General features: G+C 32.4%; 4 protein-coding genes across 4 annotated transcripts; 2 read left to right on the top strand and 2 right to left on the bottom strand.

Moving 5' to 3' along the window:
* Positions 1-296: 296 nt before the first annotated feature.
* On the top strand, positions 297-6,601 carry LOC125068442 (ESF1 homolog). Its single transcript, XM_047677558.1, has 8 exons — positions 297-943; positions 1,383-1,506; positions 3,310-3,412; positions 3,831-3,948; positions 4,305-4,495; positions 5,138-5,339; positions 5,414-5,608; positions 5,924-6,601. The coding sequence occupies exons 1-8, from the start codon at positions 442-444 to the stop codon at positions 6,586-6,588; spliced, it is 2,100 nt and encodes a 699-aa protein (XP_047533514.1). The 5' UTR covers positions 297-441; the 3' UTR covers positions 6,589-6,601.
* Positions 6,602-6,723: 122 nt separating this feature from the next.
* Positions 6,724-14,320, bottom strand: LOC125068068 (DNA (cytosine-5)-methyltransferase 1-like). The gene is made up of 8 exons (XM_047677059.1): positions 14,097-14,320; positions 13,647-13,752; positions 12,930-13,350; positions 11,992-12,205; positions 8,907-11,913; positions 7,535-7,715; positions 7,192-7,373; positions 6,724-6,905 (listed from the first exon to the last, which is right to left on the bottom strand). Exons 1-8 carry the CDS (start codon positions 14,186-14,188, stop codon positions 6,825-6,827), a joined length of 4,284 nt encoding a protein of 1,427 aa, XP_047533015.1. The 5' UTR covers positions 14,189-14,320; the 3' UTR covers positions 6,724-6,824.
* Positions 14,321-15,093: 773 nt separating this feature from the next.
* LOC125068069 (serine--tRNA ligase, mitochondrial) lies at positions 15,094-17,922 on the top strand. Its single transcript, XM_047677060.1, has 4 exons — positions 15,094-15,919; positions 16,108-16,295; positions 16,418-16,585; positions 17,204-17,922. Exons 1-4 carry the CDS (start codon positions 15,317-15,319, stop codon positions 17,517-17,519), a joined length of 1,275 nt encoding a protein of 424 aa, XP_047533016.1. The 5' UTR covers positions 15,094-15,316; the 3' UTR covers positions 17,520-17,922.
* Positions 17,820-19,381, bottom strand: LOC125068070 (KRR1 small subunit processome component homolog). The gene has a single exon (XM_047677061.1). The coding sequence runs from the start codon at positions 19,261-19,263 to the stop codon at positions 18,238-18,240; it is 1,026 nt and encodes a 341-aa protein (XP_047533017.1). The 5' UTR covers positions 19,264-19,381; the 3' UTR covers positions 17,820-18,237.
* Positions 19,382-21,113: the final 1,732 nt, after the last annotated feature.

Here is a 21,113-nt window from a genome sequence, read left to right on the forward strand (position 1 = left end):
AAAAATCTCGGTAAACTTTCTTAATACTTGTTATTTAATAAAATTTGCACAAATTGTGGACAATTTAACTCTTATTTCTTATTATTCTACAAGCAATTATTATAGATCAGAGCAAAATTAATACTTCGAGATTGTGATGACTCGAAATATAGAATGTCAAAGAATAGGGCTTTCAAGGCTGAATTGATATAAAAAATACTTTTTCTAAAAGAAATATAACTAAATTTTTTTATCAACGCTATCTTTATTCAATGCTGTCAAATGTCATTATAATTTCTTTGAAGTTTGATAGATGTCAGTCGTGAGTTGAAAACGTTTTAGCGAGTTATTTTATAGGTTCTTCGGTTTGCCTTAAATTGAATGTTGATATTTTATCTTAGAGGTTATGTCATATGGTTGAGCTATATTTAATTATATTTTAAAGAAGCAATAACTAATAAGATGAGTGATATACTAAAAGACAGCCGATTTGCAAAGTATCTCAATGATCCTCGTTATAGACAAATCCCTAAACATGAGCGAAAAGTTAAAATAGATAAAAGATTTCAGTCAATGTTTAAAGATGATAAGTTTAAAGTTAAATACACAGTGGATAAGCGAGGAAGACCTGTAAATGAAACATCTACTGAAAATTTACGAAAATATTATGACTTGGATGATTCGAATGATGATACTGATAATGATGACTTAGTATCTGACGAAGATGATGACGAAGCCGAAACCAAAACAGAAGAAACGGGTGAAAGTGTTGAGAAAGAAGATACACATGAATCAAAGCCGGGTCGCTTTGTTACTAAACTCCCAAGTGACGATGAAGAGAGTGAAAACGAAAAGAATGACCAAACAAAAATATTTAAAAATGACAAGCTTATTCGGGGTAGCTTAGACAAAAGAATTAAGAAAAGATTATTAGATTTAGACATTGATTATGCTCGTGGAGAAGGTAGGAAAGAATTATAGACCTAATTTGTTTAGTTGAAAGCTAATAATTTTTGTGTAATATTCTAATGGAATAAATGTGGTTGTATACAGTTTATTCCAATCAAAGAAGGAATGAGAATAAACAGACCTTAGACTTACATATTCCATGTGATAGGTGAATAGCTCAGCAATATTGGACACTACTAACAGTTCTTGATCAATATATCTTTATTTATAATACAACACATTTCCACTTAGCTCAATCAACTTTATTTATTTTTTTCTTCCAAAATTCCACCAACAGTTTTATGTACATTCAGTCATTTTTTGCAAATCCATAATAAATATAATAGATTATTCAAACTCTGAACCAATGGTATCTTCTCAATTTGATGTTAAATGTTGTTTATTTAGCTTTTGTCTTCTTGCGAATTGAAGATTTTTTTTTGTAAATACTTCAGGAGTTATCATGACTGACTCTTCAAGTGAAGAAGAAAGTAGTGAATCTGAAGATGAAAATGATCTAGAACATGAATGGGGACAGCTGGATGCTGATGCAGAAACCACTGAAGAATCAACACGAAGGTACAGACTTCAATTGTATCATTTTATATCATAGCTATAATGATATTTTATTAATTTCTTATTTAGAATATTTATTGGACTTAAATACCTTAACTAATTAAATATTTTAATGATTTATTAGAATAGGAGCCCTAACCATGTTTTCTGTACTTTAAATAACTATATTTTTTTAATATTATAGTATTTTACAAAATATCTCACAGTTTTGTGTGTCTCCGTACAGGCTTCTACCAACAGTTTTCAACACAGTCTATTGGTTGCAACTCTAAGACAAATAAAATCTTCCTGTTTTCTTGCTAGAACCTTGAAGAACCTTGTATCCCATCAAAAACATAAATGTAAAAAAGAGAGCCAAGTCAAATATTATGATATATACCTTGGTTGTTGTCTTCAACGACAAAAGAAGTGAAATAAAGTTAAATAGTCCTTTCTGAAATTTATTTATAACTACATAAAATATCATTTCTTCTTATAACTTGGGATAATATATTGTTGCCTAAGGTCTGCCTATCTAGTGCGCTATTACTGTTGTCGACGTCCCCAATGTACCTTCTCTATTTTTCCATTGGACCCATTCACCAGTCCTTTGCTGACATCAGCATGCTTGCTCGATACTATTCTTCCAAGCAATAAGGATCCCCGTTTGTAGCGCTAGAGTACATACTTAAATCATCCCAGTTACGATATACATACTCTACTACAGTCTCACGAAACCTATTTTTTGTTGTATACTAGTATACTCAAACAAAGAATATGCAATCAAATAGACTAGGCAGCTTCCATCGGAAGGCATTGGAATAATTCTTTTGAGCGCAGTTGCCACTCGCTCGGACACGTCCACGTCAAGGTTTAATCGCAACGCTCCTATCCCGCTGCTCCGGCGTCGCGTCGCGCGCCTTGTACCGAAATGCCTATTTTTATTATTTTTTTAAGTATAATGATTTTGCACCATTGATGTGCGCTAAATGCTAGTTAATAACGTAATAAATACGAAAGTCGGCTATACTCATAAGTAATAAAACGGAAATATTTGGATTTAAAAAACTTAAGGGTGGTATTCAACTTGTTATATATTCACCTAAAGAACTTAAAATCCACATTAAGACCGGCTGTCATAAGTTTTGATTGCTGGTTCTTACATCATTTTTTTTATTACAGTTATTACAGGCACTAAGTATAAAAGTGTTCCTAATAAACCCAATAAAATGAAAAATTATAATAAAATGTTAAAAAATAACCAGTTTCAGATTTTTTCCTTTATATTGGCCTAATTATCTGCCTGCATGCCAAATTTGAACTTTCTAGGATCCCTGGAAGTAGGTTATAATTTTGATCTATAGGTCAGTCAGTGATAAAAATGACGATTTTTAGACGTTAATATCTAAATAACCATTTGAGACGCGTTTATGAAATTTGGAACACATATGTATCTTGCGAATCTTAATATATGAGCCAAATTTGACACATTTATGTCAAATAGTTTTTGAGTTATGAGGAGGTCAAAAGTGGCTCCAAATGGTCCGTGTAATATTACACACCGTGCTGCTCGCCAGTTCTGTTACTAGAACTTGGCTGACACGCTACCGCGTGTCTAGATTTTACAATACAATATAGTATAAAGTAAATCTACATGTATTTGGCATTGTAGCATGTATCCTATCTTCCAGTCTTTAGAAAAATACTTCAAACCATTGCCCATTGACATCTCACAAGAGTCTGTTGGCAAATATTGATCCAAACAAACTTAGCCAACATTATTTCATTAGTATATCATATCAACTTAGTTTTTATTTTAAATTTCAGGCTTGCTATCTGCAATATGGACTGGGATAATATAAAGGCAGCAGATCTTATGGTTCTTCTCAGTTCATTTTTACCACCAGGAGGACTTATACATCATGTTACTGTTAGTTACAACATTAATAGCCAATTTATGATTAATTTTCTATATTTTACAATCGAAGTAACCCTTACCCATTATATACATACTTAAGATATACATTTAGCAAAATAAAAACCCCATAATTTTATCTAACACGCGCAGTTTTCCTGTACCACCAAGGAAAAAATGAATTTTAAACAGCAAGCGATAAATTAACCACATCGAACCACAATTTTCAGAAATTCAGTGGGCCCTTAATGTACTGCTATAATTGACACGTGTTGTGTACTGGGTCATCTCATAATTTTTTGGGTGTGGTATCTTAAAATATTATATAATAACTCCACAAGTTAGGTACAAAAAATATATAATAATATTTTTATTCAAACATTCACTTATAATTATACTAAATATATGAAAATAATTTTCTCTACTATTTAAGATTTATCCCTCTGAATATGGATTAAAGAGGATGCAAGAGGAGGAATTAAGAGGGCCAATTGAGTTAACAGAAAAGGTAGATGAAGAGTATCTTTCAGATGATGGTGGAAATGAAGAAGGTAAATTTACATTATAAATGTATAAAAATGCTAAGTAATCAAGGCTCTTCTATAATTGGAACAATCAAAATAAACATTTAGCAATTCAAGATATAAATATACTTTATACATGTCACACACACACACAGCCCGCATTCGTCCACTGCTGGACATAGGCCTCTCCAAATTCTCGCCACTGTGGTTTTTCTTCGGCAACTCGCATCCAGCTCCTAAGTTTATTATACATGTAGGCTGAGTTAAAATCTTTTGAAAGTTATTAATTTTACAAGATCACTATTTCTGTTCACCTTATGTATGTTAATTCTCTATGAATGTGAATTCTGTGTCAATATCTATTAATCATAAGCCATTCTCAGGTTCAACATATCATATGGAAAAACTACGTCGTTACCAGCTCAATAGATTAAAGTACTATTATGCTGTAGTGGAGTGTGATTCTGTGACAACTTCTGATAAGTTGTACAGCGAATGTGATGGCATGGAATATGAGAGTAGTGCAACCAAGCTTGACATGAGGTTTATACCAGATGATACTACTTTTGACCAGGTGATCATTTATTTATTATAAGTACTACCGACAGGCCCCAGCTATATGAGTACAAAAATAAATTTCCATCCAACCACTCCAATAATTTGGAATCAGTGACATCATCTAATTTTTTATAAAAATTATAATAACTCGACTAATATGCACAACATAAATATAAGTCATAGCCAATGGCACTGGAATAATATAGTACAAGACATTTTTTTTAGAATAGGATCTTTTGTTCCGAGCTTATTCCCTGCATACAAACAAACAAATTTAACCTCTTTGAAATATTAGTATAAATAAAATAATGACCTAGATTAATTTGCTTACATTTTTATACAATATATATTGAAAACTTATTTTATTTTATTTCATTATCATAGTTATTCTACTGATTTTTGTATTGCACTGGTGTTCAATAAAATATCAGAAGCTGTATGATACCTAACAATGCATTAACACCAACCTAAATATTGTAAGGCAATTTCAATTTCAATGGTTTTATTTCAATTAGTACTTCCTAAAAAAATTATGACATACTTTAAGTAACCTCTTCTTTGCTTTAATTAATGTTTATAATGGAGCATTTTTGGCAAACGACATTCCATACTTTACTTTTTATTATTCTTAGTGATGATTTAATATTTTAATGCACAGGAACCACGCGAAGTTTGTACCAAGTTGCCTGATTTGACTAAATACAAACCTCGATTGTTCACGACGACCGCCTTGCAGCAGGCCAAGGTGGATCTTACATGGGATACAACAAATCCTAATAGAGCTGAAGCTATTAAGAGTGCGTTAGATGGGAAAATTGATGATTTAGATCTAAGAGAATATTTGGCTTCCAGTAGTGAAGGTATTCAAAAATATTTTATCATTAAATTATACATTGTTTTCTAGAATGTTTTCTAGAGTTTAAATTATTTACAGATGAAAGTACAGAAGAGCAGGAACAGAAGGCTGATGATGAAAATGAGGACCCTATACAAAAATATAAAATGTTGCTGGAAAATATAGAAAAAAAAGAAGAGAAAAAGCAAAATAAAGATATGGAAATGGAGATTACCTGGGGCTTAGGAGTTAAAGATAAAGCTGATGAACTTGTAAAAAAGAAAATTAATGAAGGTATGTTTTTGCTTCTATTGTTATGACCATAATTTATATACAGACAACCAAGTAGGACACAATGGACCTGATGATAAATTATAACTTGTGCCCATAGACTAGTAATCAGCTATTCACTAAAGTATATTGAATATTCCTTACACCATCAATGTGCATTATCGATTATAGACACCATGCTTGTATACTCTGGCTTAATCGTCTCCAGGAAACAATATGTTCGAAATTAAGTAAAACACAATAAACATTAAACTGCAGTACATACCAGTGAGAATGCACAAAGCCAAAATTTGTTAAGTTTTTTTTAATATTTTTCAGTTGACAAGAATTTAACTCCTTTCGAACAACTATTGCAAAAGAGGAAAGAGAAAAAAAAAGAGCGTAAGTTAAAGAATAAAAAAGGAATAGAGGATAATAAATCTGATGCTGATGATAATTCATCAGAAGAATTGCCTTCAGATGTAGACATGACTGATCCATACTTTGCTGAAGAATTCAATAAACCAGAATTTAAGAAAAATAATAAGAAAAAGGAACCTACTATAAAAGATAGTATGAATTGCGACGATGAAGAAAAACAAAAAGCAGAATTAGAATTACTATTAGATGAAGATGATGGCAAAGAACATTTTAGTCTGAAAAAAATTCAAGAAGCAGAAAGTATTACGAAGAAGTCTAAAAGAAAAAGGAAATTAAAGGAAAAGATGAAAGAGCAAAAACAAACAATCCCCGACTTTGAAATAAATCTAAATGATCAACGATTTTCCGCCTTATATGATTCCCATCTTTATAACATTGATCCATCTGACCCGAACTTTAAGAAAACAAAAAATATGGAGAAAATTATACAAGAGAAATTAAAAAGGCGACCAAAAGAGGACTTAGTATCTGAAGACAAGCCTAAGAAAACAAAACAAGACACTGAACTAAATGTTTTAGTTAAAAATATTAAAAGAAAAACAAAAAATGTATTAAATAAATAATTTTTGTTTGTTATACTAGACTTTTATTTACAATTTATGTCAAAAAAAAAAACAGATTTTTTGCAGTTTGTCAGATATCAGATATGAATAATTTATGACAATATCAGGAATTTTATTTAACTTATAATTAATGAAATAGTGAAAACAAAAAAGACATATTTTATTATTAAAGTATAATTGTAGCTTGATTATTGTGATTAGTTAAATAATAAAACATTAAAATAACTATGTCACTGCTATAAATTTGAGTTACTCAATGCTTTTTTGATTTCTCTCCCCAAGGCTGCACCCAATGGTGGTGGAACTGCATTTCCAATCTGTTAAAATAAACAATACATTATATTAATTTTAGACTAAAGCTATATACGGTACACAAGGCCATTGCACGGCAAACGGCGCCGCACCGTAGACATGGGTCCACGCCCTACCTTGGCTTAGTTACTTTTAAGCAAACTAGAAAGTCTAGAAAGCTAAAATATTTCATTCGTATTTACTTACTTTAAACACTATTCATAAAATCATACTAGTATAAATAATGGCGCGGAAAACTAATTAATTTCATCCTTCATCATTACATAGTCTTTAAAAGAGGGCTTGGCTTACCTGGCGATGTTTGTCCTGAACAGAGCCTGCAAAAAGATAGGTGTCGCGGAAGCCCTGCGAGCGAGCACACTCGCGCACGGACACGACGCGATGCTGCTGCGGGTGCAGCACGCGGCCCTGCTTGCCCATGGGCTCAGGGTCCGTCACCGTAGTGCTGAAGTACCCATCCCAAGATATGCGACCTGCAGGGGAAAGCTTTTTATTTATCATACAAATAAACACAAACAAAATAAACTTAAGAACCGAATTACTACAACGATCGCTACACATGCGAAGTTCCGAGAAATCTTTATATCATCCTCAACTCTCGTCTAATAATAATCAAAAAAGCAAAAGTTAGTACCATAGAGGCCGGCCCAGTTGTTGTGTCGGTTGGCTGTATGCGGCAGACACCAGGGGATGAGCGTGTTCTCCTGCTTGTCTGCGGGCGAGCAGGGCGCGCCGCTCGCACACGCGCACACGCCCCGCAGCGCCCCTCGCGCGGACCGACCGTTCTTCTTGTCTTCGTGGCGGTAGTGCAGCACCTGACGAAACATTTGTTTGTTTTTTGGATTAATAGCGAGTATGACACGATTTCTAGAAGATTCATTTATTTTCTTACGCATATAATATAAATTATGCGAAAGTAACTCTGGCAGTCTGTTGCTCTTTCAATAAACCGATTTTGATGAAATTTGATATGAATCAGGCTTGGAATCCAGGGGCATGGGCCGCATTTTAAACCTTACACCTGACGACCAACCCCCAAAATGCGAGTATATGTATATTGATAAGCGAGTTATTTTTGAAGCTTTAGAGTCCATGTTATAAATTTCGCAAATATTTTTTCTGCAGGAAAAACTAGTTTTAATAATTGGCCCAAAATAAATTTTCATAAAAAAGTATAATGATACCGTGAAAGTAACTAAAGTACAATAAGCCAGCTGTATCCACATCATTTGATATCGTTTTTTGTCCAAAAATTCCACAAATCTGAGACTACTTGACAACTTTACAATATGAGAGAAACATTGTAATTTATTTCTCGTTTTAAGACATTACTTTTAACAAATTGACTGACTGACTGACTGAGAATGACTTACGTTTAAAGTAAATTACAATTACATCCCGTAAATCCAAAATATTTGTCGTGTAGAAACTCGTTTTTATTGAAATGTAAATAACTTTTTTTAATAACTTTAAATTAAGTACTAATTATTCAAAAGCTTTGCTAAAAATTGCAAACATAATAGGTGATTTTAAAATTGGAATTACTTCACTTTCTTTCATTAGGCCCGGAAACACGCCACTAATAATACAGTTATTAAGTTACTTATTTAATTATTAGCTACGTTTACGTTGAATTATATTGTAAATTAATGTTTAGCTAAACACGCTGAATACAATGGCACAAATTTCATATCAATAAAACTAACGCAATTTGCCTTGCAAAAAAAAAGTACGATCTTATTGTAGTTATAAATTGATAGATGATACGAGGATTTTTATATTCAGGTTTCGAACATAGTATCGATAGTGATAACCTTTATATTGAACTTTTATTTGTAAGCACGGCTTAAGATACTTTGGTACTTGGTAAAATATTCTGCGAATGCAGAAGATGCAGATTAGATTAAAAAATAAATAATAATAAATAAATAAAATATAAAACCTATCTACATTGGCCAAATTTTTTTTTACTGTTGTGGCATTAATTCTTAAGTACTTTTCCTTACCTTGCATTTAGTTCCATCTGAGAGTGTGACCGATATATTTGGCAAGTCTCTCCAGTCTGAACCAGGAGTGGTGGGTATTCTACTCATCCGTGCCTGTATTAACGGGGCCATATTTTTACAAATGTGGTCGCGCAATCTTGTCGTCTCGTCTCTGCTTCTCACTAAACGTTGGAAGTACGTTTCGGGCATAGATCCATAATCTATTTCGATTTTGTTGGCCCCGTTACATATCTGCGGTAAGTCGCTCATTGCATCTTGGATCGTACATGTCCGCCGTGGAGCAGATTCGTCCCACTGAATATTCGTCATGAATCGTTTGCCGTCGATAGTGGTAGTCAACGAGCAAGCGCGTCTGCTGAATACATGTGTCGGTTCGGGATATAATGGCAGCTTGTAACCGGGAGCAGCTGCTAATATTATTAATCTTCTTCGCGTTTGTGGTACCCCATAATTACCAGCTTGTAGGATACCAAATGTACACTGGTAACCCATATCAAGCAGTGTCCTGAGTGTTAGTTTTAAAACCATACCTTTCTTAAAAGCTACAAAGTTTCTTACATTCTCGAGAATAAAATACTTAGGTCGATAAAAGTCGCAGAACGAGAGGTATGATGCCACTAAGGAATTTTTAAAATTTGAATACTCTCTAGAGTTAAACCTATTCATTCCGGAGAAACCCTGACAAGGTGGCCCGCCACAAAGTAGTTCAACTTCTCCTTGCATTGGAAGCCTTAAGCCACCTTCACTATGGGTTGCCCCAGACATAGCATCTTTCAGTAAAGCATTGCAATCTTCATTAAAAATTATACAATTCTTGTTATTGAGGGAGTAAGCGTGAGCTGCAGCTTCCATGTTCTCTACAGCCCACCTGCACTCTGCTACGCCAGATTGATGAAGCCCTTCAGATAGGCCACCGCATCCAGCAAACACATCTAAAGTTCTTAAAGGTCTAATATTTATTTCCGGAATGGCCGCGATGTTAGGTTCTAATGGTTTGCTCGACTTTCCTTTACCTTTTCCCTTATCTTTGCCTTTGTCTCCACGTCCTATGCTTTTAGCTTGTTGTGGAACATCTTCAATCTGTCCGGTAGCTTTATTAAAAGCCATTCTAAAATAAACCCTACTTGGATCTTTTTCCAGCCAATCGTAGATATAGTCTCGTTCTGGAATATTATCAATATAAACTAACTGACAAGGACCTACAACTGCCGAAAATGGTACTTCTTTTATTTCATCACTCCAGTACACGACATTGAGATCTTCATGGTGTGGGAATCTACTACTCGTATTCTCAGGTCTGTATAAAACCTTGGCTTTAATGTAAATATCTTGAGGTACAACTAGAGGACCTTCACCTGCTGCAGTAATAGCAGCTACATAACCAACACAAAACGGTTCACCAGTGTCTATGTTAGAGCCTCGTAAATAATTATCACTTTTCCTATAATATTCAGGGTAGATGTCTTCATCAACCTTTTCCAATTTCATCTTACCGTTACTATTATTGTTATTGTTTGTATGTTTGAATTTAAAAGTTCCCGGTTTGAGAAATACGGCACATCCTTTCTTATAATCATGGTCTCGCCACCTAACACTTGTCCATTCGCTTCTGTTCATTTCAGGGACAACAGAAGATTTTTCTGATAGTTTACCAGAAACCTTTGGTATATCTTTAGCGTCACGTTTGGTTTTACGCTCACATGATGGACAGAACCTGTGTTTTCTAAGTTCATTTGGACATTCTGGGTCAAGTGGAAGATCTTCAAATCGAGCTGTAAATCTTTCATAGTATTTTTGATAAAAATATGTTTTACCATCATCTTCAAAATAATCTTCAACCACCTCTTTACCACCTAATTTAAACCAATCTTTAGGTGCTTCTCTTTTTTCCACATGTGCTTTTCGTAGAATAGACGATAAGGGTGCACCATGACAACATCTATTACCTAAAAATACTTCCCTAGGATCTCCAACCTCACCAAGGACAGTGTCAGAAGATCTTATAAAAACTTCAGCATGAAAATAACCAGATTTGGGATTTATAATTTCTTTCCACATATAAGTGACTCTTGAGACTAATGCTGGAATATTTGGTTGTGATGTTTCCACCATTACAAAATCTCCTATTTTTAACTCTGCACCATCAATCTCAACACTCTCATAATATACTTTAGTGGCATCTGCTTTAATAGGTTCCCCTATCCATTTCAGTTTTTTATTGTTTGCTCCTGTTAATTTAACTGGCACAGTATCATCAATTTTATCAAGCTGACGTTTTTCTGCAGCATGTTGATACTCTTCTTCATCTTCAATCTCCGAGTCTTCTGCTTGTTGCACAGCCATGTTAGGACAAAGTCTTCTAATACATGCCTTTTTTGTCCGCCCATGACCACCAAACTTAAGCATTGCTCTACATGCATTGCATTCTCCGCAATCTGGTAATTGACAAGCTTCGCATACACCACATCTTTTCCTTCTTAATACAAGTTCATGGTTTGTCTTATCCAACTGATTAGTAAAGAAACTTTCAAATGTCTTTCTTACTAGAGGAGTAGTTGTAGCTTTTGTCCATGCTTTTTTGTCTACCTTTTTGTAATCAATTTTCGCACGAACTTTTCTCTTTCCAAACTTGATACCCATTAACTTTATAAGCTCTCTCATACATGGCAATGTTATTAAAGGATCATTGTCTTCATCAGCTTCTAAACTGACAACTTGATCACAAACAAATTGTGCATGTTTGTGCAGCATTTCCTCAGACATTTTTTTATCATCCAAATCTGGAATAGTACATTCCCTTACCATTTCAAGCAAATCTTCATATGTAGGTTGTAGGTAATGATATTCTTCTAAATACTCAACTACGACTTTGCTAAGCCATATTTTTTCATACAAATTGTCCATTAAAGGAGTATATTCTTTACTGGGTTTGAGTAGGTTGTATTCACCAAATTCTGTAGACAATGTAATGCAATTTTTCGTTCCACCATCAAAACCATGTATAAACCTACAAAAATTAAAATTGTAAAATAATTTAGGCTTCATAAATTTGCTTTTGTAAAACCAACAAATTAATAAAAATTACCATTCAATAATAGGCCCCACATCTTTCACTGGTATTGATTCTTCATCAATATCAGGTATGTCAGAACAAATAGATTTGAGGTAACCTGACATGTATATTCTTACATCACTTTCAACCAGGCCTCCGTCAATCGGACACAAATGCCCTTGTTGATCAAATATTGAAAATCCTGTTATATTTGTTTGTGGTCTCTCCATTATATCACCATCTTCACCTGAAATATATATTTATAACATACAGTACTTATAATAATTGCGCGGTTTGGGGGGTTAAGTATTTAAGATACTTAGTAATTAATTATGTTTTCTTTGGGCTTGCACTGAGCCCAACCACCAAATAGGTAGGTAGATATCATCACACATGTTCTACCACCAAACAACACAACTATTGCAATCTAATAATTAAAATATTAAATATGACGAGACTTATTTTGTATGTAAAATATAGTCAGATAATAAAAGAACCTCATACCCTGATGCATTATTTACAATTTATTTGTAATTTGAATAAAAAAAATATATTCTTAAAGATCAAGACAGTCAAAATCTGTTATAACAACATTGAAGGGACTACTCATATTTAGTCGTAAAAACTGATAGTCGTAACAACCGGTGATGCCTATTTTTTAATAAAGTGGTTTTAATTATTTAATGTGTAGGTCATAGGTATTAATAGGCAAAATATATTAATGTATGAAATTAAATTATATTTCGTTTATTTCAATCAAAATGTTTAATATAATTAATATCACTCTCTAACTTTGAAATAATACGCGACTTTTCTTTCTTATAGCATTCAGCCAGGACCTTTGATTTTGGTCATTATAACCGATATGTTGTTCTAAACGATGTCACCATAAACTATACATAACTATGTATTAACTGTATATCTATAAGTATATTCTCTATCAGTCAACCTGGAAGTAGGAGTATTCTTACCAGAGGCTAAAACTAATTTTTCATTAGTTAATGCTATAAATTCCTCTACAGCATCTTGTGGATGTCCTTGGTAGTATATAATATCAGAGTTGTTCAAAAATTGCCCACATATATCACATTTCTCAATATCAGGCAGGATGTTTAATTTTTCATTTTGCTTTAACAACTTATCTGGTTCTTTTGTGTCGTTTGTAACATTTAATTCATTGTCATTTAATTTATTTTGGTTCTCATCAGCATTGTTAATACTCCTAACATCACTATTTGTAATTTCATTTTCTTTAATAATTTCATTATTATTTTTTATATTGATATTGGAATCTTCAAAAGAATTAGTATTATCAATCTTTTCTTCATTTTTATTATCACAGCCTTCACCACTTGTTTCACAACTATCTATTTCATCTAATTTTATTTTTTTCTTTAAAAAAAGACATATTACATTATATTCTATTATATATACATTGTTTAAAGTAAAATTTTGGTATCTCATTTAGCTAACAACTTTTAAAAAAGTTTGACTTTTACTTTAATAAATTGTATCTGACCTCAATTTTAACATATAATTTAAAAAAATATTTGAATTTAAGTAAAGATCATCCAAAAACTATTAGTACTTTAATAGTAAACAACTATAGACTTTAACTAATGTAGTTCAGTGGAGTATTGAGTGATTTTTCATATTTTCAGACATTTATTAAAATAATCTTTACTTACAGGGTCATTTTTTTCAGAATCCTTATCAGGGCTTCTACTGCGTTTAATAGTAAACATATTGGTAATTTTTAATTGATTATTTTTCACTGATGGATTTGGTATTGACCTAGAATAAAATAAGTATGCTAAAAATAGTATTAAGTTAAATCTATTGCAAATAACTTACAGGTACAAAATATATAATCATATAAAAGTTAATGTTGTCTTAGATTTTCGCGATTATTACACATTGAAATAAAACTAGTTTTTTTAACGGATTTAATCGCGTATATTAATTATTTTTCTGCCCGTGACCACGAACACTGCAAAGTGCTCGAAACGTCGGGATGTTAAAATAAAATAATTAATATACGCGATTAAATCCGTTAAAAAAACTAGTTTTATTCCACATATAAAAGTTGTAAACTTTTATATGATTATATATTTATTACAATATCGGACCAAACGTACTTGCGTATTGGAGAATGTGAAACATATTTTTGATCCTCGTTGTGTTTATTTTTATCTTTATTATTACTTAACCTAGTAATTGAAGCCGGCATTTTAAATTTTACAGTTTATACAAATACATTTTAGATTATATATTTGTGTATGAAACTATATAAAAAAAGTTTTAAGATTAAAGTTAATTAAAAAATACTTTTGATGTCAAAGCAAAACGACTCAACAGTCAAGTCAAGTCAACACTCAACCAAAAGCGCGCCAATTTTATTTTTTAATTTAAATTCAGGTCGAGTTTGGGCCTAATGCTCAACATTGCACAGTCTTGCCTAATTATTTTTGGTATGAGAGTAAACTTTACTCTACCTACTTCTTACTTTCATTAATCACACATTGTTTAAATTTGTAATCTGTAAACTATTTTTTCTCTCTATCTCTTTATATTTTTTGAGTGGTTATACATTGTTCGATTAAAAAATATTTATTATGTTCAGGTAGCAATGGCGATAATTTTTTATATTTTTTTGCTATTTTAACTGTTCTGTTCTTTATTGGTCGACTTTTTTTATAGACTTTTTTTTTTAAATAAAAAAAGTTATTAATTTTTCTGTTCCATCCAACTGATTGAGCTAAAATTATTTTTTACCCTGTAGCTTTATATAAAATAAAATTATTTAATATTTCTTGATATAAATAAGCTATACTAATGATATGCCTTTCTATTGCTCTTTTACGGCCCAACCACTGAATCGTCTTTGATGAAGCATGCTTGACCTAACTAAAAAAAAAGGAAAGGCTACTTTTGGTACTAACCTATTAAGACCACCGCAGCAAAATAAAAAATAAGTCAATATAGCTTAGATTAAGTATTATTTTTAATTTTTATTACTATTATTTTTATATGCATACAAATCCTATTTTTAATTTATGCCTAACACTGACGACCAACCACTTAAGCACGGGCCAAATCGCGGGCGACAACATTCTTAAAAGTGACGTTTCCGATTTGACAGAAATCAGATTAGGTATCAGAACTATCAGAACAATATTAATTATTAACGACGATTGAAGATATTTATTATTACATTACTATTACATGCAAATTACATAAGTTAATGACAAAAAAGAAATAGTATTTATTTATTAAAAAAATATTTGTAACGGGTTCTAAACTCAGGCAAGCCATTATAATATAGAACTTATGTAAAAATTGTTTAGTTAAGCCCAAAATGATAAATTACCTTAACAGAATGAGGTTATTAAAAAAACCAAATCGGCTACGATATTTTTCTACAATATCTTTGCCTGACATCGATATTGACTATTACTGTAACACAAAGAATATAATACCCATAGAAAGAAACATAAAAAGTAGAAAAGGTATAGGTGATATTAACAGAGTACAAGAATTATACAATTTGTACAAAGTTACGCCAATCAGTGATCGCAAATATTTATCGATTAAGGAGAACTTATATGAAGAACTCTCAAAATTGCCTAACAAAACTCACCCTGAGGTTGAAGAGTATGAGGAGGTACCTCAAGTGGTGCGTGAAATAAATCAGAAAATCGAATTTGGCACACATAAGCCCCTAGAATTTAGTGAAATAACACAACACTTAAATCTAATGCGAACAGACAAATTAGGTTACACTTGTGGTAACAAAAGTTACTATTATTTAGGTGAATTGGCAGAATTGGAAGAAGCTTTAATCAAATACACAATCTCATCTTTGTTAAAAAAGAGTTTTCAACTAGTGTCTGTTCCAGATATATTGTCTAGCAATGTTTTAAGAAGCTGTGGAATGACAATAAATAATGATCGTACCCAGGTATTTCATATTATATATGACTGATTGTAATAGTTAAAAAAAAAAAGCTTTTACATATGTGTAAGACTTGTAACAAAATATTAAGACTACCAGTACATTTTGGGATACTGACTATAGTTATAAAATCAATGTTTTAAATTTATTCATTTTAGGAATTATGATAAAGATTTACTCTGGAAAATTTTTAGATATATTCATTAGACCCAGTGCATCATGGCCCAGACTTATATTTATCAGGCACTGCAGAGATGTCACTAGCTGGTCTGTTAACAGATTCAGTGCATTCTAAGGCAGATTTACCTTTGAAGTTAGCAGCTGTGAGTAGATGCTTTAGAGCTGAAACTTCAAATTTAGTTGACGAAAGAGGAACATACAGGTTTGTGTTAAGTTATACCTGATTACACTATAAATCAATGTGAATCAATATTAATATAATAAATGTTTTTTATTTATTATATATTAATAGATGTAGCATACAAATATCTTTATTTCATTCAGAGTTCATCAATTTACTAAAGTTGAAATGTTTGCTGTCACTGAACCTGAAAACTCAGATGAAATGCTGGAATACTTAAGAAAAACTCAGGAAGACCTGTTCTCACCTTTGGGTTGTCACATGAAAGTTTTAGACATGCCACCTCATGACCTTGGTGCTCCAGCTTATAGGTAAACACTATAATATTGTTCTAGGCATCATCTTACATTATTTAAATCAGTAAATGTGAATAAGTCTAATACCAGGAGTGATAAATAGCAAATAGTGATTTCATTGAAATATACTGTATAAGTTGTTAGTTTATTGTTATTAATTCAATAACTAAAGTTTTAGTGCTCTATTTATATATTTGAAGTACATATGTGTTTTCACTATATTCACATTATTTTTTTGTAATCCTTAGGCCAAGGCATATGGCGTATTTTAAACGCGCATCGTCTGCGCCTTAGATGTTTTTTTTGCGTATTTGTAGATTAAAATGCGCTTAAAACGCGATACAAACGCGCGTGTATAATGCGTTTGAAACTCGATCGTACAAAGGGCCAGAGCAGGTGTAGCCATTGTACAACTGACGATGAGTTTATGACCAAAACATGGAAGCTACGAGCGGCTAAATCGCGTCTGTTTTGATGTATTTGTGCGTATACGCGCAGTATCCGCACGTTTTCCGATTGCTCCATGTGCTGAGGTTACAATGTTGCGCGTATACGCGCGTCATCTGCGCATTTAAAATACGCCATGTGGTAGGGACTTTATATAATTATTTGAAATTGCTTTAAATTTTAAAGGAAATATGATATTGAAGCGTGGATGCCAGGACGAAATAATTATGGCGAAATATCAAGCTGCAGCAATTGTACTGATTATCAATCAAGAAGACTTAACATAAAATATCTTGATGTTGATATTCTGAAATATGTACATACGCTAAATGGAACAGCTTGTGCTATTCCCAGGATGCTCATTACTCTACTTGAAACTCACCAAGATCCAAAAGGAAAAATTAACATACCATTAATATTACAGCCATTTATGAATGGAAAAAAAGTGATAACAAAAAATAATAAAGTGCCTAAATTAAAGTTAATAAAATTAAAGAAATAATAAATTGAACAATTTATTTTGTATTTATTTACATTTAAATAAACAAGTTACAATATGTATTGACCTACAATTTTATCCAAAAAATAAGCTTGCGTCCATAAATAGCAAATCAGTTCTTATTACAAGTTCTAAATATTAAAAATCTATTTTTTTTTATAATGAGTTGCTTTAAGTGTGAGAAAAAAGTAATTTCAATGCTTAAACTTCATTCTCTATAATAAGTAATATGTTGATTATTTCTACTTACACTTTGTTTTTATTCAATAACAATCAATGAATACCTTTTTTATTTGACATTAAAATTAAATTTTATTAAAATTAACTTGTTCCATATAATAATATATCATTTGTAATGTAGTACTGATATCTTTATAAAACTGAAGTAAATACATAATATGAAGCAGTACCTACACAAAAATATGCAAGTGTAATTTTGTTTCTCTTTTACCATATTATGATAAATTAAGGTTCTTTTCAATCGCTAGCAGTTTAAATTGTTACAAATAATTTCCTTAATTCTTTATCCTTTCAAGATTCTCTTAGATACAAGAAACTTCCAATCAAGTAGATTGTAATTGTGAATTTATATCATAGATTACTTAAGATCTCAACCAGTTACATCACATTAATAAAATGACAAAGTTTGGCTTGACTCCTGTTGTGTTTTGAGTACGCTATAAATATATATGCAACATAAACTACCTGTTTGATAATAATTTTATACTTTTTTGTTAAGGGACTTATTCTGTTTCGATACTTTTTTCATTTTTGCTTTGAATTTGTTTATGTCAACTGTAGATTCTTCCACACTTTTTTGTTTAGTAATGTTTTCTGCAGGAGGTATAAAACCTTTTTTCCTCTCTTCTTCTTTGGTCTTCTTAGCTTGCACCTGTTTTTCTTCTTTCTCATAACGATGTTTAGCTCTTTTCTGTTCATCTTTAAGGAAATATTCACCAGTTGCAAGTTCTTTATCAATTTTGCTTTCAGGCTGAGGTGGTGGGAATGGTGTATATGGCTTCTTTTTAACTTTATTTTTAGGTTGTTTTCTTGGAACATTTTTACTTTTAAATTTGGGTAAAAAGCGATCCCAGCTTTCATTTTTTAGTCTCGGATCTTTCAGCAACTCTCTTTTAATCATAAGACTTTTTATATTATACATAGGATGTATATTTTTCATAGTATCTTCAATTATTCGTCTTACTTGTACCAAACCTTTGTATGGTCCAACAGCAGAAACAGTGTTACCCTGAACAAGAACATAACATTCTGTAAGTAATTCAATGGATTTAAGTGTCACGCCATTTGGGCCAATCAATCTTTGCCTGCGTTTTAAAAAAGTTTCCTTTTTATTTACATATGAATTAATTTTTATAATATCGCAACCTATTTCGTCTTCTAATACTCTCACTGCTTGTTCAAAAGGCACACTCCGTGAAAGCAGTTTCATAAAGTCTCTCGCTTTGATTATGATATAAGGATCCCACGTTTTTCTTGTTGTTTTTACTGTTAAGCTTCCTTCTATGAGGTCTAAATCGGCTATAATATGATGATCTTTTAACACTTTTTGAACCAGTGGCCAACACTCCTTTAAATATTGCTCTCGATATTTTGGAAATAAAGTGGCAAATTTACTTTCTTCAATAAGACCATGCGGATTGTCATCGGGTGTAAATTTAGGAATTTTCATAGCCCATGCATTTTCAATAGGACCATTATTCTCGTTTTCATTTTCTTCAACTTCCATTGTAACTTTATTGTTTTTTTTTTTTTTTTACTTAAAACTGTTATTAAATTGAATAGGTTATTAAACAATATAACTTACTTAAATTCTAAAACTGAATAGTTTGAAGTTTCATAAATGACAGACGACAGTTTATAGTTTGATACACAGAGTATATAACCATTGAGGTCAACGGATACAATAATAATAAGCCAATGTCAACGTCATTCCTCAGATTTTCTATTGTACACCAATACTTAAAAAAAATTTAAACATTTGGTTTTAAAAAGTTGCATGTGGTGGAAAGGGTGGCCTATTCGCCTAAAGTAGTGATCACTTTCAGGCAGTCTTTGGGCAGAGGACTGATTATAAAATAAATGTAACAAGGGGTACAATTCGAATTTCGAGTCGCAAGATGCTTAAAGGGATATTTTGCAAGATTTATCTTATAAGTTTTTGAATGTGTGCACAAGTTAGCTTCGGCATTACGGCATTAAAAAAGTCACTTTTTATCTTTTAATTTCGTACTCAAAAATCGTGTTCAGAGTGTTGATGTAAATGAAATCTCTCAGGGCTTCAGTAAATGTGGCGCATCCCCGAGTCATCAATTGTTGGTCCGTTTTATTTACGATATCGGTATGAGGACGATCAAATGGGCCACCTGATGGAAAGTGGTCACTACCGCTCATAGACAATGGCGCTGTAAGAAATATTAACCATTCCTTACATCACCAATGCGCCGCCAACCTTGGGAACTAAAATATTATGTCCCTTGTATGCCTGTAGTTACATTGGCTCACTTACCCTTCAAACCGATATACAACAATGCTGAGTACTGCGGTAAAATATCTGATGAGCGGGTGGTATCTACCCAGACGGGCTTACACAAAGGCCTACTTGTTTAATGGTTGTATTTGTTGCTTTTATTAAACTTTGCAGAGCAAATACGAATATTCTTGTCTTGTCTAGAAGTTGACGGGCTAGAGGATATAAACCGTAGCAGTTGTGGACGCGGCATAGTGTTTCTGAAGTTTGTCCGCCTATTTTTTGCACATATGCAGATGAAGATATATTCAGCTGTGTGCCTTTAATAGCCTTAACAATAGCACAATGACGAAGTTCCAATACCTCTGCACGTTTTTCAGATTATTTGAAATATATCGTGTGATACATTTTTATAGGGCGAATGGCTTCCGAAAATCCTTTCATTTTCTAAAAAATGGATGAATGAGAGAGCTGAGATTGGTTTTCTGCCGACCAATCAATGAGAGACTGTAAACCTTGATTTACAGATTCATTTTCATCCATAACAGCGTTGGACAACGCAGCAAAACTTCGCTTAAGATCGTCAAACTTTCGCATTTCCTCCTTCACTTTTAGTTTCATGAAACCCGGGAACGCGAGGTACTTCTTTTGTGTATTGGTATAGGGCACAGAGTTCCAGTCTTTAGAATCCTAACGTTGTACCGGCAATTGTTTGTTCTTTGATAGTAAGATCTAACTTCGCTATGTCACCTACCATTAGCTTATTAATATTTGCGGGTAGGTCACCACTGCAGGTGTCAGGGATAGGTTTCACGAGAAAAGTTGTAGATTTTTCCTCTAATGCAGGTTGTGAGGATATTCCCGCCCGAGGCTTGTGGAACTAAACATTGCAAAGATGAGGGCGCCACTGAACAGTCACTTTAAGAGAGAAAACGGAGACATCTAGCGGCCGGCGGCGGAACAAGTACAACGTACTCTCATAATGGGCTTCAGACGTCAAACGGACCACATTTTATTAAAATAATTGGTTACAATTTTTTTTCTAATAATATTCAAAATTCGTTGGTTCTTTCGTGGTTAAGAAAAGGACAAAAATCAAATCTTAGTCT

Source organism: Vanessa atalanta, chromosome 13 (genome assembly GCF_905147765.1).
Source record: "Vanessa atalanta chromosome 13, ilVanAtal1.2, whole genome shotgun sequence".
NCBI classification, from domain to species: Eukaryota; Metazoa; Arthropoda; class Insecta; order Lepidoptera; family Nymphalidae; genus Vanessa; species Vanessa atalanta.